Raw genomic sequence first — 19,940 nt, forward strand, 5'->3', positions numbered from 1 at the left:
TTCTTCCTATCTTGTAACCTTATGACCCTGCATGACCCCAACATTTGCAGAGGTGCCCCATGCCCAGCCTGAGAGGATCCCTGCAGGTTTGGAAGGTAGATTTGAGGCTGGTTTTTGGAGCCCAGGAGCCTCGTGGGCTTCGGCTGGCCGCTCTGCAGAGCACCTCCCTTGGTTGCTCCCTTACTGAGCATCAGCTTTGTCCACATGGGAATGGTTCATGGCACTTGCCAGCAGTGAAGTGGCTCAGCTGGTGCTAGTGGTGGGTTTTGTCCTTGCAACGCTGTGCAGGTTAGCACCAATGGCCACCACTCACGGCGTGGGGCATCCTGGCCACCCTCTTCCCTTCGCCGAGTTGGCTGCCCACAGCATGGTCACCCTTCACCCCAGCACTTATGGGCCATGTCCTTGCTGCCACTTGTACCTCTGCGTGGAGGGATGTAGGTTGCCTTAACCGCTGCTCCCAGCCTTTCTCATGGAGACCTGAGTGGCCCGAAGTAATAGGTCTGCTGATGCATTGTTGTAAAAGTTCCCATGAGAGTACCTGTGTGTGGTGAACGCGGTCTTCCCGGCTCTCTGTATAAAGCACTGGCCCAGGAGCTGGTGCCGATTTACTGTTTGTGGTTAGGCAAAGAGCATTGTCTAATAGCAGAAGATATTGGAAAGTCGGGGTGGGAAGGGGGCTCAGTTCTGGGTTGGAACAGAGCCAAACGAGGTCAGAGAAGGGTGTGTGGGAATGCTGTGTTATAGCTGTCTGATGAGGAAACAAAGTCATAGCTTAGAAAATGGAATATGACCAAGCCTCGAGTGCGCTGATGGGGAAGTGAAAATATCAAGTGAGGGATAATTCAAACAATCCAGGGCTCTACAGTGATACTTGAAGAACCCTGATAGCATGGGGCTGTCTGAGGAGCTGAGACTGTGACAGCCTAAGTCGAGGAGGAGAAGTTGGGTAAGAGATAGAGAAATGAGGAGGAGAAGGCTGGACGGGTGCCTCTGCACTGAGATTCCCTTGCTCATGATGTGTTTGAAGCATATTTATCTGATTGCCAGTGTGTCTCCAGGCGAGAGGTGTGAGAGCCTGTCAGGGACACAATCCCTCTGTCCTCCGGGGCTGGGCTTCCAGAGTCCTCTCATCTCAGAAGCCATGCGAATTAAATGCCTGGGAGTGTGAGATGCCATTCAATCTCCCTCCAGAGAATAGTTAATTTCATGATAATTTAAAATAATTTAACTTTGCATAATGGGCAGAAGTGGTCCTAGACTCTGGCTTTTTTTTGGAGTTGCGAGCTAAATAGCATGAAGAAGTTCCAGACACAGTATCTGACTTGGAAAATGCCACTAGAGGTTTAGGCAAGTGAAATACCTGGAGTCCCTGGTTGATATCTTAAGTCACATCTGATGCTTAGATTTCAAACCATGGGAGGGAGTGGGGGAAGCTTTACTTTAAGAACTTTTTCTTAAAAAAGGAAAAAAACAAAAAAAACCCAAACCAAACAAAAAACCCAAAGCCAAACGCACCAAACAAAAACTCTGGGTGGGACAAAGGGGTAGATATTTATTACCCTGAGGATGAAGAAATCATAAGACATCTGTTCTATTTACTGTGTTTAAATTTGTATTGTTGTACAAACTCCACCTCTAGCTGTGCAGCTTCTGGAGGGACAAGTTGGTACGGAGCGATCCTGAAAAGATGAGAGAAATTCCTGGAGGAGAGATTTACATTGCCTATCATCTTATCACCAGTCTGTCCCTCTCACTTTTTTTTTTTCCCTGCACAGCAAAAGAGATGATTAAAGACCCAGGGATTTAATTACAGCCAGGTATGCCTAGGGGGAAAACCCACTCGGTGAAAGGACCTCGCAACAACAAACAGAAAGTACTCCAGTTTCCTAGCTTTGAAGGATTTAAATCTGTGGAGGGGGGCAGGTTGGAGGGGGAAAGAAAGCGATTAGACTGAAGTTTGCAAAACACACATTCCTCTTCCCCCTTGGCAAAGTGCTGCCTTCAGCACTTTGGTCCTCACCATCAGCTCTCCTTCCAGTCCCACCGCCCTGCTCCTCCTCTGCAAGATCTGAAATAGTCCTCAAGCACTTTCTGGCATTGCCATGTCAGTAAAACAACTCCCTTTTGCCCTGCCCAAGCTTTTGCACCACCTTCAGCCGGTGCAGAAAAGCCCTGTGATTTTTGTTGCCCGCTGTGGTCTGCCCCAGCTGGTGCCCACCCGCGCGTCACCCCAGCCGGCATCGTGCTCGCCCTGGGAACCACCAGCCGGGCACAATTTCAAAGGCGAGAGATACGGGTCTGCTGCGTGGGAGGCTGTCTCTGATGTGAATCGTGCTATCTGCGCTAGGGATGGGGCCCTGCATCTTCTCTGCTAGGCTGTACCAGCTTATCCGGCCTGATGCGCCTGCCTCTCCGACCTTCTCCTGTCTTTTCATTTCCAGGCTATTGGGTAAAAGGGAATTTATTTTGCTGCTGGGCTCTGCTGGAGGAATCTGTAGAAGCAGTCCAGTGTCCGCTGAGCACGGAGGACCAGCCGAGCATTTGCATAACTTCTCTAGCCCCCACTGACGCAGTTAGCTACTTGCAGATGCCAGTCCTGCTCAGCAGCACCTCCATGCAACAAGGCCAGTGCTTCACTGTTTGAGTCTTCCCAAAACCAGCACTTTAAACCTTCAAACAGCAACAGTCTTTTCCATCCTGAAATTTGTTAGTGAGGGTAACAATAAAATGGGCAATTGGCTCTTCTGAGCAAATGGGAGCTGCCGTCTTCTCAGAAATCAAATACAGTAGTAAAGGTAGAGAGTATGTTTCTACGTGATCAGCTGAACTACTGTAACGAACCCCCAGCTTGGCAAATCCAGCATAACGACAAGGAGAGATTTGGCTGTTCTTATGCATTTATTGGGAGACTTATTTGCCTTTAAAGAAGGAGGGGGGAAGGAAAAAGAAGATGAGTTGGTTTATCCTGTGACATGTGTACACAGCCACAGGCAGTGCTTGTTATTTCACTTGCAAACAATTTCCTCTCTCTTTTGTTTATTGATGACAGAAGGCATTCCAGCCAGGTACACTGGCTCTTCCCCGACTTCAAAGGAGGTCAGGTTACAAAGACAAGCACCATCCAGACTAAATGAAATGCAGGAGGGGAAGGCCCAGTGCAGTCGATCTCCAGGAAAGGATGCATGCAAGAGAAAAGTCCGGAATGTGCCAGCAGGAATAAAAACAGGGATAAATCCCACTGCTGCCTCTTCAGTGCCACCAGGGCTTCTCCATGGGAGCGGTGATGGCCAAGTCATCCGGGATGCCTCCGCTATGCCCTGGCAATGGCAGCACATGTCCAAAACCTTACATAGCAGAGTGTACACAAGCCACCTTTTGCTTTCTCCTTCCCAAATGTGCCTGTGCACGCGGCTGCCGCTCATGTAAACCCGGGGACTGTGCGCCTAGGGAAAATTGCAGGCTGGAGGTAATGGGTTTTCAGGTCTAAATTCAGACTGTTTGATAGCGTCCAAAATCAAGATGGTGGGTCTTGCCTGCCTGGGGCTCATGGCTGGATTGGCAACGACCGTGCTGGGGAGGGAGTCTGGCAGCCCAGATCACCAGTGGGGAGGCTGGAGACCGTATAGCCCAAGGATGGCTGCTCAGCCCCAAAGGGAAAGCAGGCTGATGCTTGCTCTTTGAAAAAATCCCATTGCCGAGTTGGTTTGCTCAGCCCGAGTGATGGGGAAGCACGTGTTGAATGCTGGCTTGCATTCCCATGCAGCAGGGCACAAGGAGTGTCCCTCTGCCCCACTCACTCTGGGGACAGCCCTGGTGGCCTCTGGTTTGCCTGTCTCCAGGTCCTGCCTGCTCAAAGCCTGGTTTTGCTGCAGTGGCGCTTGGTCCCAGTACTTGGGTGCTCACGTGTAGTGACAGAGACGTTTTTGGGTAAGGTGCTGTCACGGCCATCAGATCGGGCTGCTCTGGGATGCTGCTGATGATCTACCTCAATGACTCAAGGAAGGGGAGGGACGAGGCTGTGCCTGCACAGTGCATCCTGATTAAATACACCATTCAAGTCCAGGCAAATTGAGAAACGTTTCCTCTGGTGGCTCAGCAGAGCCGAAATGGGGTTTGGGTGATGCCACCACTGAGTCAAACCATACCCTGTGACGGGGCTCAGCCCCCGTCCCGCGTGACTCAGCACAGCCCCAGCTGGGGCGAGCCAGTGGGAGGGACTGGGAAGTTGCAAAAAGTTAATGACGATTCTTCGTTTTAGGAGTGCTCAGCTTAATAAAGCGTTACTCAGTGGCTCCTCCACCCACCCCCCAAGTAGGAGCCACCAGGGCTGGTATCAGCCTCCTCCCATGTCCACGGCAAGACTTTCAGCCGGGATGACACAGGTCACCCCATGTATCGTCCGAGCGTTGCACCGTGGCAGGTCTGCCACTGTCCCCAAGGCTGCTCAGCCTGTGCCACTGTCACATGGCAGCCAGGAACATATGAGCCAAGCTCTCAAGCCCTGCCTGAGGGTGGGGACAGGGACAAAAAGGAGGCAGGAAAAGCATTTACTGGGAACCAAAATGTCTGCTTGGTGAGATGTGCCCTCGTGTCAAAAATCGCTTGTGCTCTGAAGCAAAGTGAAGGGTCAAATTTCACTGTTTTCCATTAAGTTGTAGCTTGTTGGAAATATATTCCATTTGTAGCTGTTGTTCTTTACATCAACTTTATTTTCACTCTATTACTATTTACTTTTTGATTTTTAAATTTCATTTTAATAATTAAATTGCTTCTTCTGGACTGCTTGTCCTAGATTAACATTTCCTTTTTAATAATTTTCTTATGCATTCTGCACTTGTTTCCTTTCAGTTGAGTTTGGTTTTCACCCTTAGGACTAACACAGCAAGCATCGTTCCAGGTCCAAGCAGAGCCCAAAGTTTTTCCCCAGGCTGGGCTGCCATTGAAACGTTTTGAAGTAAAGTTTTCTTTCAAGTTGGAGAGGTTTTCGCTTGGATCAAACAAACCCTTTCAAGGCAGGGAAATCTCCGTAGATTCCTATCTGTCCCTTCCCTGAAGTGGGTTGGGGTTTGTTTTCAAACTTATGCCTTCCAGTCTCTGTCCGTTAGTGTCCACTTGGGCCAGTGTCACTTCAAGTATGGGAGATGACGAGCAGAGAAATAAAAGAGGGAATCTTTTCTCTGCAAAGTGGTGGAAAAGCCAAATACTTCCTGGGATTTAAATTGTTTTGCTCCTCCTTCTCTCCCCCTCTCCCCATTTTTAATTTAAAAATCCGTAAAACCAGTTCCCTGTCCCTCACATCTGTGCATACTCTTGGGGCTGGGTATTAGCATCTCCGTCATACTTGTTTCCTGTCTAAAAAAGATGAACCACCCAATTTGTATATTTATAGTTTAAAATAATGGAAAGAAAAGGTACAGGAAAGGAGGCAGTTTCCTCCTCTGCATACAAATGTACAAGGACTTGCCAAGAATGAAGAAATTAGTTATTAATCGTATTTCACAAAAAACTCACCAGTTACTCAGAAAAATCCATTTGTATCAGCAAGCATCTTTACAAAGTTTCCATCACTGCTGGTGAGTAGGCAGTGATGATAAACTCAGGTGTGCACCGTGGGTAAAGACTTTCAGCTGACAGGATGGCTCTATCCTGAGGATGCAAAATGCTTACAATAATGGATTGTGTTTTCCAGCCACTTACCACGACAGTGAGGTCCCTTTTTCTCAAAAAAAACCCAAAACAAAACAATGGAATAAGCCATTTGCTGCCTTTCATTTCCATGAAGCACCGTTACTGTCCTCTTTTGAGCTTGTTTAAATTGTTATACATCAGGCTTAATGTCACTCGTCTGCTTCTTTTCCAGGTTGTCCAGGGTCTTGTTGTTGGAAAACTCACTAACCGCTGCACAGAGAGGACTCTGCTCAGGCTCAGTGTCTTTGTCTTTGCTGGCGTGGGCCTAGGCATGGTAAGGCTTGGCATCAAATGATCCACGGTGCCTTTTAATAACACAGCAGCATGAGGTCTGTGAGATCTGACTGCAAGCTCTGCCCCTTGAAGTGCCACCACCAGCTTTGCTGGGTGGTCCTCAGTGAGGACTGCTGTCCTTGGCCTCTGTGCAAACGGAGCTGTGCTCAGCATAAACACAGCACCAAATAATGATAAGGAGCCATATGAGTAATAGTTACGGGGATTAAAAAGAAATTAATCTCAGGCTGAAACTCGGTAAGTCCCTCGTGAGTCACTGGATTTGCACAGAAATTCTGCCCTCGGTCTTGTCAGCGACTGCATTTCCTGAACTACCCAGAAAGTAAATGAAGATTGTGGAGGGGAAATCGTTGTGGTTGTACGCTGCTGCCAGACAGCGGAATTTGTGTGCTCTTCTTCTAGGGCTTTATTCTTGCCTGATTTCCCCAAGCGGATAGTATTTGTGGAAGGAGACAGCAAGGCGATAATTTTGTTCCTCCATTTTGGGATGAGTGATGTTACCCGTTGCCGACTGTGTCTGCATGGCTGACAATCGATGCCAATCTCAAACAGTAATTGGAAGACTGAGTTAATGCAGGCAGCTCTACCAGTAATTGTGTTTGCTCAGATAAGCCGCACTCAGAGAACCAATAGCTCTGCCCAGGCAATGGGGACGGAGGAAGGGTGCGCGCAGGTCCCCATCAGCAAGATGGGCCCAAAGGACTGTTGAGCTGTGTCAAGCCTTTCAACATTCCCTGTGGGATTTGGCCTCGAGCCTTGCTGCCGGGGTGCTGGTGCTCCGGTTGGCATGGGTAGGATGGGTGCCGTTCCCACAGCCATGCTGCAGCCACGAGGAGGTCAGGGCCAAATCCTGGAGCGTATTGAGGCTCGTGGTTCCCAGCTACAGGGATGAGATGAGGCACCTACGCTCTTTTGCTAACCTGAGGCTAAATTGTGTGTCCGAGATGAGGCTGGGAAGGGAGGATGGATGCAGATGGAGCGTTGGTTCTGCAGGTGGATCACAGTCGCCTTGTCTGGGATTTCAGGGCTCGTAGAGGTGCTGCCAGGGAAGGGGCCCTCCCAGCTGGTGTCACATGTTTTTGACTGGTATCAGTCATGCGCTACCTTAGCATGGGACATCTGCACAGGGCTTGGTGCTGCTGAGCATGGCCCATGAATAGCTTTGAAGGTATCACCATTGGTTTTTGGTCATGGGTGGGAGCAATGAGGTGGGACCAAGGTGAACCTCACTCATCTGGAGCACTCCCAACCAGGCGCAGGTCAGGGTGTCACTGGAACTGGCTCCCTGTTCCAAAGCCTGGTCCCATGGGAATCAGGCAGAGGGACAACATGGATTAAATGTCTTTTGTGCACTGAGGTCTCACTGAAAGAGAAGGCCGGACGTAGGAGAGGAAGCCTCGATGGCAGCAGAAGGACATAAAGGGCGGCACAGCTTGCAGTGGCTAATGCCTCAGTATGGACAGGCTCACATCGGCTGTGCAGGGAGAGAAGCCAGCAAGGGAAATTGTTTTAGAATTGGCATGTACACCAAGCCTGGAGGGCTGTGGACATCCTGACAGCACGGGCCTGGGGACAAGGGTCAGCAATGACTTCCCACGATAATTATTCATAGGCAAATGCAGCTGCGATCCTCTTCGCTGGGGATGCCTTACTAAAAAGCACTCTGTTCGAGCAGCTGCCGAGAAAACATCCGTTTCTGGGGTAGCTATCTGTCTTGGTGGCGATGAGTGCCATCACAGCAGCAGACCCCAAATGCAGAGATTAATGTGTGAAGCTTTTAATACTGCACAGCCGCTGGTGAAGAAGCCTCCTGCCCTCTGTGCCCTTGCTGCATCTGGCCTCCAAACAAAGCAGATCCTCTTCCCAAAGCGTGGGAGCGAGTAGAAAAGATAGCTGTTAATAAAAGACACTCTGAAGCCCATCTTTATCTCTCTGGGAGGTGGGCTGAAGTGGTTTTGGAAGGTAGGCACCAGTGGCAGCAGACAGACAGACGGCAGCGCAACTAGAAGAGGTGGCAGGATGTTCCCAGTAATTGGCAGCTGGAGAAGGGAAGGGGTGGGCTCAGACCTGACAGTAACACCTGGAAAAGGAAAGGAGAAGAGAGCTGGTGTCTGATCTGCAGACGCAAGCTGGGAGCGCGTGGGCAGGGGCGTAGGAGGGCTTGGCGGTTGCGAGGGGGAAGTTTTTCTCTTTGTCTGAAGGCTCGGCTGTGCCTCGTCATGCCTTGCTGCCTGCGTTGCCCAGGCATTTGCTTTATAGCCTGTCTGCTGAAACTCCTCGTTCTGCCTCTTTCACCTGAAAAATGCCTTCAGATCTGCTCAGGTCAAAAAGACCGCTACCTACCCAGATGAGGGGTAGTGGAGACGAGGCTCTGCTTGGTTTGGTACTTTTGAAGTCCCAGGGGAGTGAGGAGCCATCTCCCCTGGTTTTACAGCAGGCACAGATGTGGTTCACTTGCTCCAGCCCATGAGGGGATTCATACAAGGCAGGGGAGATTAAAGTTGGTGTTTTCCTATGAGCTCTGCAATGTTGTCCTGCAATGACATTTGCCCTAGCAAGGAATTATTCTCCCTCCATCTGAATGTTTATGTAGCAACTACCTGCTCCTCTGTCTTTGTTCTCCAGTTCCTTAATCAGAAGTTTCTAGATCTTAACCAAAATGTAGACAAAGAGCCTCTCTGAGGAGAGAAACTTGGCCGTGTGTGAGTCTAGAGGGAAACTAGGAATAAACCTCAATATTTCCAAGTCATTAGTGAGCAATGTTTCTGGGCTTCTCCATCTTCTGTAGCCGAGAGGCAGGGACCAGATATTAGGAGACAGAACTCCAGAGAATGAAACTTCTGGCTAAACCAGTGGCAGAGATGTTTTCTGGCCACAATAACACACCTTGAGACATGGGTGAGGGCAGAAGATTTGCAAGAAGGGGAGAATTTCCTTTTCATGCCCCAGAGAAATCCATTCATTTGACCAGCAGGGCTTGTGAATGAGCTGAGAGCCGCTCTAGCCCCACAGCTTAGGGAGCCTCACCACTTTTGTTTCAGTATTAAACAGCTGGAGGGATGTCTCCACTGAGAATATGTGCAATAAGAAAATCATTACTCTCCCTAATTATGCTCGCTAGTGTGCACTTATGGCCAAAAGACCTATTCTGGATTACTGAATTCGGTGAATTTATTAGCAAGGAAGCAGCAGAACAGGATTAGAAATCCTAAAGGTACAACATTACATAATGCACCATGCTCATTTATTTTGACAAGCTCAGTTTAGTTTTAATTATTTATGATAATGAACTGAAATGCCTTCTCTAGGCTGTTTTGTATAAGTAATAGAGGCTTCCTGAAGTACACCACATGCATCTGCCGTTCAACGTTTCCTCAGGAGTTGGACAAGAGACAGAAGACGGGGGGAAGGGTGCAGAGACGTCACTAATTCTCAGACACTAAAAATACCCACAGCAGTGCCGGAGAAACGTGCTGCCAGATAGTAGGGTATCGTTTGCTACTTGCTCTGCATGCTTGGAATAATTCACTGCAGACAAATGGTGGGCTATGAAAGACCCTGCAATGGCCAAAGCCACACCATCATGTATCAGTTGTGGCTCCCACAATTTACCTAAGTCGTGAGTTTGACTCGTGATGTTTTTCTAGGTTGTTTCTTGCCACAAAGTCACCACTTGTGCTCTGTAATGATCTGTGCTCCATTGTGTCCTGTTCCTTAGGCCCTGATGAGGACCGTGTGGCACTACTGCGTCATTGCGGTGCCGCTGGTATTTGCCTTCAGCACGCTGGCCACCATCACCGACAGCATCCTCACCAAGGCTGTCCCCTCCTCCGACACTGGTAAGACATATCAAAAAAGATCAGACTGGTCTTTTCTCATTTTTGAGTCCATCAGGTGCTTCCCAGATCACACCACCACTATCATGTGCTGGGGCACATTCATGGCGAATGCCCAAATCTGCAGATCTGGCTTGGCAGTTGCCTGCAATGGGTGTCAGCAGAGCAGAAGAACAGGGACCAGTGATGCCAATACAGGATGAGCTTGAACAACACTGAGCGATCATCCTGTGACCCAGTGCTCCCAGTCCTGCGCTGACATCCATAGTGGTGCAGTAAGGGAAGGCTCTCCCAAATTCTACTTTCCATGGAAAGCCAAGCTGTGTTAAAAAAAAAAAAAAAAAAAAATCTGCTTTTCTACTGTGATGGTGACTGAAAGGGCTGTTTGTTCATACCTTTTAACTTAGAGCTTCTCAGGAGGGTATTCTGGATCGCCCTTTGGAAACATGCTTTGCCTGATGCAGTAATTGTGCCCCTCTCTACATTTTGGGCATCTTTCAGTCAAAGAGTTACTATATTTTTCTGTGCAAGGCAGCTGAAATGCAGTGGTGGACACACAAATCTTTATGCCTGGGTTTTTAGTTCTGTCAATGAAGGAAATATGCCTATGTTATTGTCATGGGAGCCTTCCTGAGTCCTTCCTGAGTTTGTCCCAAGATGGAACTGGGTTAACCCAGTTTGGTGTCTTTTGCTCAAACTCTGTCAGGGTTTTCTCCCAGAGCTGCATTCACCAGGTACCCAAGAGTGTCTCTGCTTTAGCTGAACCTTTCTGGGATGCCAACCTAGACCCTTCATCTTCCCTAGCAGCTATCTGAGCCAATACCTCTGCACAGACCATACCGAGAATGGGGGTTATAGTTTGCACAGCCCATTAGTGAAGTTTATAAAGCACTTTTGAAATGCTTCTGGATTAAGAGCTTTTCTAAATGTCACTTCAGTAGTTTATTTGTAGAGCTGACCACCGCATCTCCTACAAATGCTGGGAGCCTGCAATTTCTGAGTGCAATACTTGTACCTGGGAGGACCACTTAGTTCCTGGCAGGTGAGGACTGGGAATGTCTCAGCCCCTCTGCTTGGCCAGGAAGAAAATCTGCTGTTTCATGGGTTGGAGCAATGTTCATGCAAGAAGGGAGAGCTAGGGGGAAGGGCACCAAGCAACTTTGGGATGTAGAGCCAAACTGGAATTCATCCAGGCTCTTCTCAAAGGGGCTTTGTGAGGGAAACCGGAGCATTGCTTGGCTTTTAAAAGCCCAGAGGCAAACGTCGGTCAGAGAGGAAAATGGGTTTAGTTGCCTCACCCTGCTCCCTGCTTGCGTATGTTGTTAGGTCAGCCTGCGTCTTGGCAGGACGGACGGTCTCTGCATGGCAGGACTGGACGGCAGGGCAGGATGGAGGCAGCCCATAGGGTGGTGCAGAGGGTCAGGAGGGGGCTGCAGGACATTGGGGGAGCCATGGGCTATCTGGGGCTTTCCTTGCATGTTCATCCCGGGCTGATGCCATGCCAAGCACTACTACAAATTGCAGAGTTACGGCTAGCTTGAAACTGGGCATACTGAGGAGGGATGCTGCTGGCATGGAGGATCGCAGCGCTGGGGGAAACCCTTATCTCTGCCACTCCTCCCTGGCCCTTGCCTTTCAAACCATGCTTTCTCCTTGCAATGTTTCTGAGGGAAGGGGCATCTGACGGTTTCGTGCTTGTTTTGGATGCACCCAGGCAGGGGCCTGGGCGAAGGCAGGAATGGCTGACACAGCAGAGCTAGTGAGCTGCCTTTCCACAGCAGCTGCGGCAGTGATGGCGTGGGTGTCTCGCAGAGAAATGCAGCTATTAAAAATGCCTGCCATGAATCTCTGGCCGTGGGTGGCACCCCGCAACGGCTGCTCCACCCGTACAGCAGCTAAAAGGTCGCTCCTTCCTATGTGAGCCTGAGACCAGCTCTGCAAAGCGAGGATTTTAGTGGCACATTAGAAATCCCCTCTTTTCTAAAAGCATGGAAATCTGGCTTTATGAAAAAGCCTCGCTGTTGCTGCATCAAAAATCTGAGCGCTAGCTTGCAAAAACTTGTAGTTAATGCAAGGAAATCACACACTGAGAATTCGTCCTTGGAAACATCACTTTTGGGCCTTGCTGCTGTGTATTCCTGATGTTTTTGCCAGCCTGGGGCTGGTAGAGCCCATGGAAGTTTTCCTTTGGGCCAGGGAGAGGCTTTCTAAGGAGCTGGAATTTGGGCTGAGCTCAGGTGTCCGTCTCATCGCGGGGCTGGAGCAGATGGAGCATTGCAGGAGAATAACCTGTCCACCCTTGTTGGACACTGAGTCACCCATCCTTGCCTTTTAAATATGTGTCTCAGAAAGGGAACAGAGGGATGTAGGATGGCACCATCCCTTGCACCCATCATCCTGCTTTCAGGACCGATTCAAGGTTACTTCTTGCTGAGCCTGATGAGCTACTGAGCACTTGCTCTTTGCTTATGGCTAGGGCTTTGCACTGAAGAGAAGATAGCGGAAATTATTTCATTTGTTTCCCTTTGATATTTTTTTTCCCTCTCCTCATCTTCAAAGGCAGGAAGGGAAAATTCTGCCCCACGTACACATGCTGTTCAGCTGGGCATGTAAGCTGGTGGGAGAGCAGCCCCAAGCTGAGGGGGACTTGCATCTGCACAAACACTCCTTGTCAACCCCAGTCCCTCCCCAAGAATGGAGGTCTTGTTTCTGCACAGAGCCCCCCGCCCTCAGGGAAGGAAGGAAGCCCAGCAAAGCCTCCCTGCATAACAGGCCCGCATTTCGTGATTGTATTTGCACATCAGATGCAAAACCTTAGGAACAGAGCTTGCAGCCAGGCAGGGCTTGGCGCATTGAACCCCCCAGCTTTCCTTGGGCTTTGCTGGTTTGAAAGCGGACGCTGGGAGTGATGACCTAATCATTAAATTAGGCCCTGTGATTGCCCTGCGGGCACGAGGCTGATCTGGGCCAGCACCATCACCCGAGCACAGCAACAGGATGTGAGCTGGAAAGGAGGGCGAGCCGGGGTGCCTCAACACAGCGGAGGGTGGGAGGAGGGACGGAGCCGCCCGGCTTGGGGAGCGCCAGCACCCAACCCTGAAACCTGCGGGAGGAGAGGCGGGCTGGGGCGAGAGGGAGGATGGGCGCCCAGCGGGGACGGGTCATGCTAGGTATGGGAAAAGGGGGAAAAAAGCTGGGGAGGGAGGAAAAAAGGGCAAGGAATATTCAGAAAGTGGGATAACTGTGATGAAGAAGTTGAGCATGTGTGCTGACAGAGCTGCACGAAGCGACGCAGGAATTTTTATGCTGATGTGACTTGTCTCAGTTAAAGGTCTCTTCTTAAATGAGATCCATCACATGTGCAGCTTTGCAATAGAGCTAAGGCCATGCTGCAGAGCCGAGATTTACCATGTCCCAGAGCTCGAGGGCATCTGACACGAGGAATCTAATTTAAGACCATTAAATAGAAATTATCTTTCTCAGCAACATGTTGAAGAACTGCAGAGGGAGAGCCCAGCCTTTTAAGATGATGGATTTCTGTTCCGAAAGAAAAAAAAAAAAAAGGAAAGGAAAGGAAAAATAGTGCCTCCTAAATCATAAGAGCCAGTTTGGCAGTTGTACGTAGTAATTAGTTTAATTCAAATACCTAGAGGGGAAAAATTAATTGCAAAACCTGCTCAGAAAGTTTGGTGGTTGTGGGATGGTTCCCATTGGCAAAGGGTCAAGGCAAGTTGCCACCCATCGCCTTTGTGTTCCCATGCGCAGGAGGAGCGCTCAGCAGCGCTTCCTGGGAGATTTCCCTCTCCGCATGGCTACGCCCTCGGCTCAGGCTCATTGCACAAGTATTTTAAGCATGCTGATAAAAGCCCAGCAGTCTCTGGCTGGCATTATGCGAACACCTGGCTGCCTCTTCTCTCCTGGAGTCAGGAATTGTTTCCCCATGGCTGCCCACGTTAAACGTTGCGCTTGACTCCACATCTTCTTGCATGCATGACAGCATCCTCCTCTTCCCAGACGCTGCTGGCCCTGTGCAGAAACAATGCCTCAACGTGTGTCTTGGTGGAAAATTGATGCCAACATCCCAGATAATCATACCAGTAGTCAAATAATTGCAAGCATTGGTTCAGAGTGGCACACGATTTTCTTGCATGCACTGCCAGCTTGTCTTTCCTCCCAGTGTTGGGGAATAATCATTTTTTGGCCACCTGGGTATTTTCTGCTCCCCTGAGTGTGTTAGCTGTCCTGTGTGAAGACCACAGAGCGAAGATCACGCCGGGTGTATGTAGGACATCTTTGCATCCCATGGGATGTCCTGACCATCCGTCTGCGCGGGGAAAAAAAAATCTGCGTTTGCCAAACTGGAGGTGTTTCCCCATCTGCCAGGTTCCTGTTAACGATGCAAATGGCAGAGCTGCTGGATGGGGAACTAGCCCAGCCAGGTGAAGGGCTCACATTTCCATCCAAATTGAAATATCTGTTCTCTTTGCAAAGCGGGTGGGGGAGTATCTCAAGGGAGTTCAGTCTTTATCTGTGGTTTTATTTATTTATTCTTGAAGACCTAGTTAGACCTAAGCCTCTCGCACCTGCTAAGCCCTCGAGAGGTGTTCCTCTGTCCCACACTAGAGAATAAATGGCAATAGCAGCTCAGGTGGAATGGGGCCCTCTTAGGTAATTATGATACTGGAAGAACCTGTGATTTGCTTGGAAGTCTCGAACACAACCCTAGAAATTACCTCTCCATCCTTAGCCCCACACAGTAGTTATCAGCCCTGTTGAGTGCAATGTTCAGAAGCATCTTCTGGGACCAAAGGCATCCTTGGATCCCGCTGAAGGCAGCGGTGAGCACTGGCTTGCCTTTCGGGCAGCATTACGGTCGTCCAGACTGCTCAGTGAAGAGCTTAGTTGCTTCATGGTGGAAACTAGTCCCGATGCCTCCAGGAGTCCTTAGCCTTAACAAACCCTAATTGGTCCTCTATAAATTAACGCAAGAGATTATTTGAAGTGATTTGCTACTACTGCAAGGGAATGCCATCAGGGATGAAGGGGCTTCTGCGTACTCTTCTCTGCTTTCCCATCCCAAGACTTGCCCTCACCCTGACATCTGCATCTCTGCCATCTCTCCTAGGTACCATGCTTGGGATTTGTGCCTCAGTGCAGCCCTTGACCCGGACAGTGGGCCCCACCATTGGCGGAGTTTTGTACAAACAATTTGGAGTCTCTTCCTTCGGCTATTTACAGCTAATTGTCAATATAGGTTTGTTTGTTTACCTCATAAAGAGTAAAATCCCACTGACAGAGACGAAAAGCCAATAATTCAGCTGCAAGAAAGTAACCCACCTTTTCCATAGAAATAAAGATGTTATTAAGTTTTATTTTTGATTCCATAAACCTGGAATAAAACCACTCGAACAATACCGTGCCTTTCATCAACATTTGCATCTATAGTAAGGGACAGATCAGTTTGCAAAGCCTTGGAGTGCTGCTGGAGCAGCTGGCAGCTGCGGGACCCCAGAAGCTATCAGGTTCCTCCCTGCAGCAGTGACTTCGTTGCAGGCAATAGCTCTAGATCCTCAGCTGTTGTCGCCAAAACTAAGGGGATTAGGAGCCAGTGCCTCTGCTCTGGTTTGGCCTTTTATTTCATCCCCTACAATGGTTCCAAGGAAAATCGGGGTAAAACATCTGCTTTTGAGTGTCATTTTGCTGAATTAAATGCACCTCTGGCATTCTTCTGCTAGAGGGGAGCTGAGGCCAAAGGCTTTCAAACACTGTGGCCAAACATTTGTTACATCCACAACTCAATCATGTGCAGCTCTGCCCCTGCACAAGCCTGGCCGGCAGCAGCATGGATGCCAGCAACATGCAATAAGGATGTAAAGCCCCAGTGGAGCACGCCACAGTGCCACTTTCCCTGCTGCTTCCAGAAATCGAGACCAAGCCTCCTTCCAGTTTTGGGTTTGTTGGTTTTTTGTTTGGTTTTTTTTCCCCCACCCCAGTTCTGAGTCTCTCTTGCACTTACTACAGGCTGCTTGTAATTACATACTTTGCAACTTCCTCTAGTACAAAGTCTCCTGCAAGAATCACACTGATTTTGGGAGGGGGAAGTTACCTGATTGAAATTGCCAAATCTGGAGCATTAGTAGTGTGTACTTTGCCTGCTAAGCTCATAGTCCTGACTGCCAGAGCAGAGTCATGTGCTGCAGCATTGCTGTTGAGGAAGCCCAGGTTAGTTGGTGATAAGTGAGCCTCACACAATAAAACTTCAGTGAGTTTTATCAAAAAAAAAAAAAAAAAAAAAAGCGCTGCTTTTTTCTCCAAGCTTCTTGGTCTGGGTCTATCTCTGTTCTTCCTAGTTTTCCTGTAGAAATTTAACTCAATCTAGAGATTGCCAAGGTGGAGGAAAGAAAAGAGAGTGAGGAGTTCAGCTTGCTTTGTTGCAAAGCTGAGGAATCCCATGGAGCGTTGGCGCTGTTATTCCGAAATCAAGAAACCAGCTATGGGGGCCAGGGGGAAGACGCGGAGTATTGACAGGCAGAGTTTTATTATTTTTTGCACCTTCTGTAGCCACCATTACCCAACTGTATGGGAAAGCGCTTCAAAACGAGCACTTATCCAAGTTGTGGTAGGCTTTTCTATTTCCACCACTGACGAGAAATGGACATCAACACACTTTACTTCCCTGGTCAGCAGACAAGGTCAAACGCAAATGGGTTATCAGGGCTTTCTCCACTTCACACTGCCCAGTCCAAGGCACCAAAAATCTGAGCTTACCGACTCTTTTTAAGCTACTACACTACTACCCACTCCACAAACATGCATCAACAAAAGTTACTGCAGCCCAGAGTATAGTAATAAAAAGTGAACATTTCAAGTAATTTATTTGGAATGGACATATTAATGCAAAAGCAATATTAAGACAAGTAACTGCTGAAAGACATCAAAATAAATACAAATATAGATACTACGAATAATTTAAATTGTGTTTAACACCACCAGTCAGTGTTGAATCTTCCTTGCGTCTCATAAATAGAAGATAATAGTTCGCAAAGCTGTGCCACCCAAAACACGTGGACGCCTCACTAGAAGTCCTTTATGAAAGTCTTTGGTTTTTCTTTAAATGCATCTCAGGCAAAGCTCAGGGCTCTTTGCTCAGCAGCCTCAATGGCCTTGGAGAAAACCAAGCTGTTTCCAGCTCTCTTCTTCGCTTTCCTTCATTGGTACCCTGTCCCATTTCAGTCCAAGACACTTGATCTGGTTTATCATCCAGTGGTATGCTCTAAAGGCAGCAAGAGAATGCAGGTTAGTTAAACAAACAAGATAGTGGAGCAGGAAAAAAAAAAAAAAAAAAAGAAAGAAAAAGAAAGGGTGACTTTAAAGGGAGAGTAAGCGTTCAGCACATATTTTCGCAGGCACTTAGTTTTAGCAAATTCTCTAAGGAAAGCGCTGCCAGGTGCCACTTCTTATTTCCCCGCCTAATAGCCGCAATTCCCAGCGCCCTACATGAGCCCGACTCCCACCCGAAATTCGCAGCGCCACACCAGCAAAGAGGGAGCGAGCCCCGAAACTCCTGGGCTGAAGCGGCCAGGCAGCGAGCCCCGGTGCCGGGCTGCGGCCGGGCACCCCAGCGGACTGGGAGGCGGCGGTGGGGGCCGGGGGTCCCTCCGGTGAAAAACAGGGAGTGAGCGGTGCAGGGGGTGGGTTGCCGCCCGTCCCCCTCTGATTGCCCAAAGCAGGCGTGGGGGACAAATAATAAAAATCTTGTAAAAATAAAATTCAAAGTTCAAGCAGGAGCGGGTTAGGGGCCGTGGAGGGGCTCACCTGGGGCCGTGCCGGCCGGGGCGGACGGCGGCGGCTCAGGGCGCCCGGGCCAGCCGCCGCTCCTGGGTGCCCGCCGCCTGCTCCATCTCCTGGCGGCTCTTGAAGTCCTGGATGGCCCGCTTGTTCTGGAAGTCGATGAGGGCCATGGTGATGGAGGCGTTCCAGCAGCTCTGGTCCGGGCACCGAAAGTCAATCTCCTTGCGGTCCTTGGTGACGATGGTGAAGTAGATGTACTTGCCCGTGCGCTCCACGCAGTCCACCTTGAGTATGGAGCCGAAGCCCAGCTCCTTGCCCTTGGCCCGCTTGTGCCCGTCGGGGAAGAGGCTGAGGCTGTCCTTGGTCAGCACCACCAGCTTCTTCTTCCACAGCTGGAACAGGCTGTCGCTCCGCTTCTCCAGCTCGCCCTCGCGGATCACCTCGGCTTGCATCTTCATCCTCCCCGCTTGGCGGCTACGGCGGCGGCTCCGCTGCGGATCCAGCTGCAGCCTCGGCTCCGGCGGCAATGACCGAGCCTCACCACGACGGGAACAATTTATTGCAATGAATCAGCGCCGGGCGCCTTCCGGTGCCTCCCCCGGGGAGCCCGGCCCGCCGCCCCCTCGCCGCCCCGCCTCCCGCCCGCCCCCTCGGGCCCCGCTCCCCGCCCGTCGGCGCTGGGCTGCGGGGAGCGGGGGTCAGCGCGGGGATGGTCCTTCGAGAGCAGACGGGATGGTGCTGGATGCTGTCCCGTGTCGGCGGGCGGGCTGGGTGTGGGGAGGTGGATGCCTCCGAGAGGGCCCCCCTCTCAGCTGCTGCCGTGGGCAAGGGGAGAGCAGCCGCCCGTGAGGGGATCCCAACTCTGGTCCCTCCGCGTGTGTTTCCTCTGCCCAGCAGAGATAGCCCCCCTCAGTGGGGATGGGGCTGCCGTGCCCCTCTGAGCAATCTCTGCTGCATCTCAGGTCTGCTCTGGGGTACACAATGCTCCCAAAACCACATCACTGAGGTCCTGGGCCTTGGCATCTCTGCCACATTGGGTCTGTCCTGGCACCACCTCCACCTGGCACAGAAGGTCCTGAGCCCCACCTGTGGCAGGCCACTGGCCTCTTCCACAGGCACCTCATGGTGTTTGGTTTGGGCCTTAGGCCCTGGTTGCCCCAAGAGGCTTAGGCAGGACCTGTCTAATCCCACCAGCTCCATTTGAGGCCCCGCATCCTGCATCCTCAGGGCACCCCACCTCTCCAGTTTTGCATTAACACTGCTCCCCCTTATCTTTTTTGCTGTCACCTGCAATCACCAGATATAACCCATTTTCTTCCCTCCAGCCCACTGCCTCCTCCCAGGGAAGGCACCACAGTTCGTTACAGCTTGGTCAGTGCCCAGCGCCATGGAGAAACCAGTAAAGGCAGCGGCAGTTGGAGGTGATATTTAAGCAGCACGTTCAAGACTACCATCCTTTCCTCTTGTACACCATTCATTTTGTCGCTGTTTTACGATAGTTGACACAAGGCTGATCCAGCTTCCTAGCCATTACCTTGATGCTGCAGCCGAGGGCAGGGCTGCGCTTAATGAACTTACTCACACTGTTTCCAAAGAAGTATTTGCTCAGCTACGTCCTTTGTGCAGCATCACGCTTTGGACTTTGAGCTCTCCTCCCCTCCATCATTTTTCTTGAATGACCAACACCTCTTATAGGTGTTTGCAAGCCAAACCCCAGAGGTGAGTTTACATAGCGAGGCCTGGCCCCTTTGAAGATCTTGGCGGTGTTCCCGGGGACTTCAGCAGGGTCAGAAGCCCATTCCCGGGAACAAATTAGAGCTACAGCCAAGCCCATTTCCGCTGCAAATCACACACTGGCTGGAGTATACGGCTGCGCTTTGATAATTCACAGCAGCATGCACATCTGTGGGGAGGACCAGAATAAAGCGGGGGAGCTGTGTGATGCTCTCGGGGATGATGAATGAGCTGGGAATGGTTTGGCTGAGCTTCTCAGGGTGGGATGGGCTAGTGACCACTCTGGGAAGACCACGCTGGCCATCACTGCTCGTGGAGTGGGGGAGCGGCCGCAGACCATAGGCATGGCTGTGACCTGGCCTGAAAAGCTGTGGTCTTTTCCCTGAAAGCCAACACTATAGCTCACTTTTCAGTGTGACACAGTTTGTTTTGATTGACTAACCGTCAGGCTGCACAGCTACATTTTCTGGACAAATGCTCATCTGCTCTGTAAAACAGCAAGTTCCTGTCCAGAAGGCCCCAGGAGAATAAAGGACCTGGAGCCAGCCAGGAGCAGAGCTGGATCTTAAGCAGGAATCATGACATTTTTAATTG

The 19,940-nt window shown here is 50.3% G+C and overlaps 2 protein-coding genes across 2 annotated transcripts in view; one reads left to right on the plus strand and one right to left on the minus strand.

The window, feature by feature from the left end:
• SLC22A18 (solute carrier family 22 member 18) overlaps window positions 1-15,134 on the plus strand; it is a 63,839-nt gene extending 48,705 nt beyond the window's left edge. Inside the window, exons 8-10 of the mRNA XM_065636587.1 lie at window positions 5,864-5,965; window positions 9,704-9,824; window positions 14,947-15,134. Of these exons, the coding sequence (XP_065492659.1) occupies window positions 5,864-5,965; window positions 9,704-9,824; window positions 14,947-15,134 (411 nt within the window). The remainder of the gene's footprint in view (window positions 1-5,863; window positions 5,966-9,703; window positions 9,825-14,946) is intronic.
• A 1,608-nt stretch (window positions 15,135-16,742) lies between these two features.
• On the minus strand, window positions 16,743-18,125 carry PHLDA2 (pleckstrin homology like domain family A member 2). The gene is made up of 2 exons (XM_065636694.1): window positions 17,637-18,125; window positions 16,743-17,094 (listed from the first exon to the last, which is right to left on the minus strand). The coding sequence occupies exon 1, from the start codon at window positions 18,068-18,070 to the stop codon at window positions 17,672-17,674; it is 399 nt and encodes a 132-aa protein (XP_065492766.1). The 5' UTR covers window positions 18,071-18,125; the 3' UTR covers window positions 16,743-17,094; window positions 17,637-17,671.
• Window positions 18,126-19,940: the final 1,815 nt, after the last annotated feature.

This window comes from Caloenas nicobarica, chromosome 5, assembly GCF_036013445.1.
Source record: "Caloenas nicobarica isolate bCalNic1 chromosome 5, bCalNic1.hap1, whole genome shotgun sequence".
In the NCBI taxonomy this organism is placed as follows: Eukaryota; Metazoa; Chordata; class Aves; order Columbiformes; family Columbidae; genus Caloenas; species Caloenas nicobarica.